Consider the following 867-nt stretch of genomic DNA (forward strand, 5'->3'; position numbering starts at 1 on the left):
AACCACCATGCCACCTGCTGGCCTCCAGGCCCACGGTTTCTGCCTCTGACCATCCAAACAGCAAGGAAGCTGTAGGGGGCAAGAGTGGTTGCGTGCTCATGGAGCTTCCAGTGTGGTTGAGAAGATCAAGGAGATGTGTGGGGAGTGATACCAGCCTGGGGTTGGCGTTACTGGAGGGGAAGGGGAAGAGGGCTGGGCTCCGCCTAGGGTTGGATTTGATTGGGGGAGTGGGGGAGACAAATGGAGGGTGTGAAACAGGCTGTCATCTTTTGTACTTCCCTTTTGTCCCTCCCTCTTTCCTCCTGTGCTCTCCCAGCTGTCCATCCACCTCCAGGAGGACAGCTCTCAAACCCACGTGCTGATGATGAAGGGTGCCCCTGAGAGGATCTTGGACTTCTGCTCCTCTTTCCTTCTGGACGGGCAAGAGTACCCGATGGACGACGAGATGAGGAAAGACTTCCAAAATGCCTACCTAGAGCTGGGAGGTCTGGGGGAGCGTGTGCTAGGTGAGGGGCCATGGAAGAGGTCTTGGGGAGAAAGGTATCCAGAATGTTGCAGTGTGCGGGGGGCGTGAGCAGGGTCACCACTGGCCCCTTCGTCTGTCTCTCCCCAGGGTTCTGCTTCTTGAATCTGCCTAGCCACTTCTCCAAGGGATTCCCCTTTAACACGGATGAAATCAACTTCCCCGTGGACAACCTCTGCTTTGTGGGCCTCATATCCATGATCGACCCTCCCCGTGCTGCAGTACCTGATGCTGTGAGCAAGTGCCGAGATGCAGGGATCAAGGTAAATACCTGCCACCCGGGAACTCCTGCCTGTCACGAGCTGGAACAGTTCGTAGAAAGCCTTGCACAGAGGAGACTGTGG

The 867-nt window shown here is 56.5% G+C and overlaps 1 protein-coding gene across 1 annotated transcript; it reads left to right on the plus strand.

Moving 5' to 3' along the window:
* Positions 1 to 316: 316 nt before the first annotated feature.
* On the plus strand, positions 317 to 786 carry LOC102483989 (sodium/potassium-transporting ATPase subunit alpha-4-like; the record flags this gene model as incomplete). The annotated part of the gene is made up of 2 exons (XM_006160917.1): positions 317 to 506; positions 614 to 786. Coding segments are annotated over 2 exons (363 nt in total), but the record flags the coding sequence as incomplete, so codon positions are not given.
* Between the last annotated feature and the right edge of the window lie 81 nt (positions 787 to 867).

Source organism: Tupaia chinensis, unplaced genomic scaffold (genome assembly GCF_000334495.1).
Source record: "Tupaia chinensis unplaced genomic scaffold, TupChi_1.0 Scaffold132885_1, whole genome shotgun sequence".
Classification (NCBI taxonomy): Eukaryota; Metazoa; Chordata; class Mammalia; order Scandentia; family Tupaiidae; genus Tupaia; species Tupaia belangeri.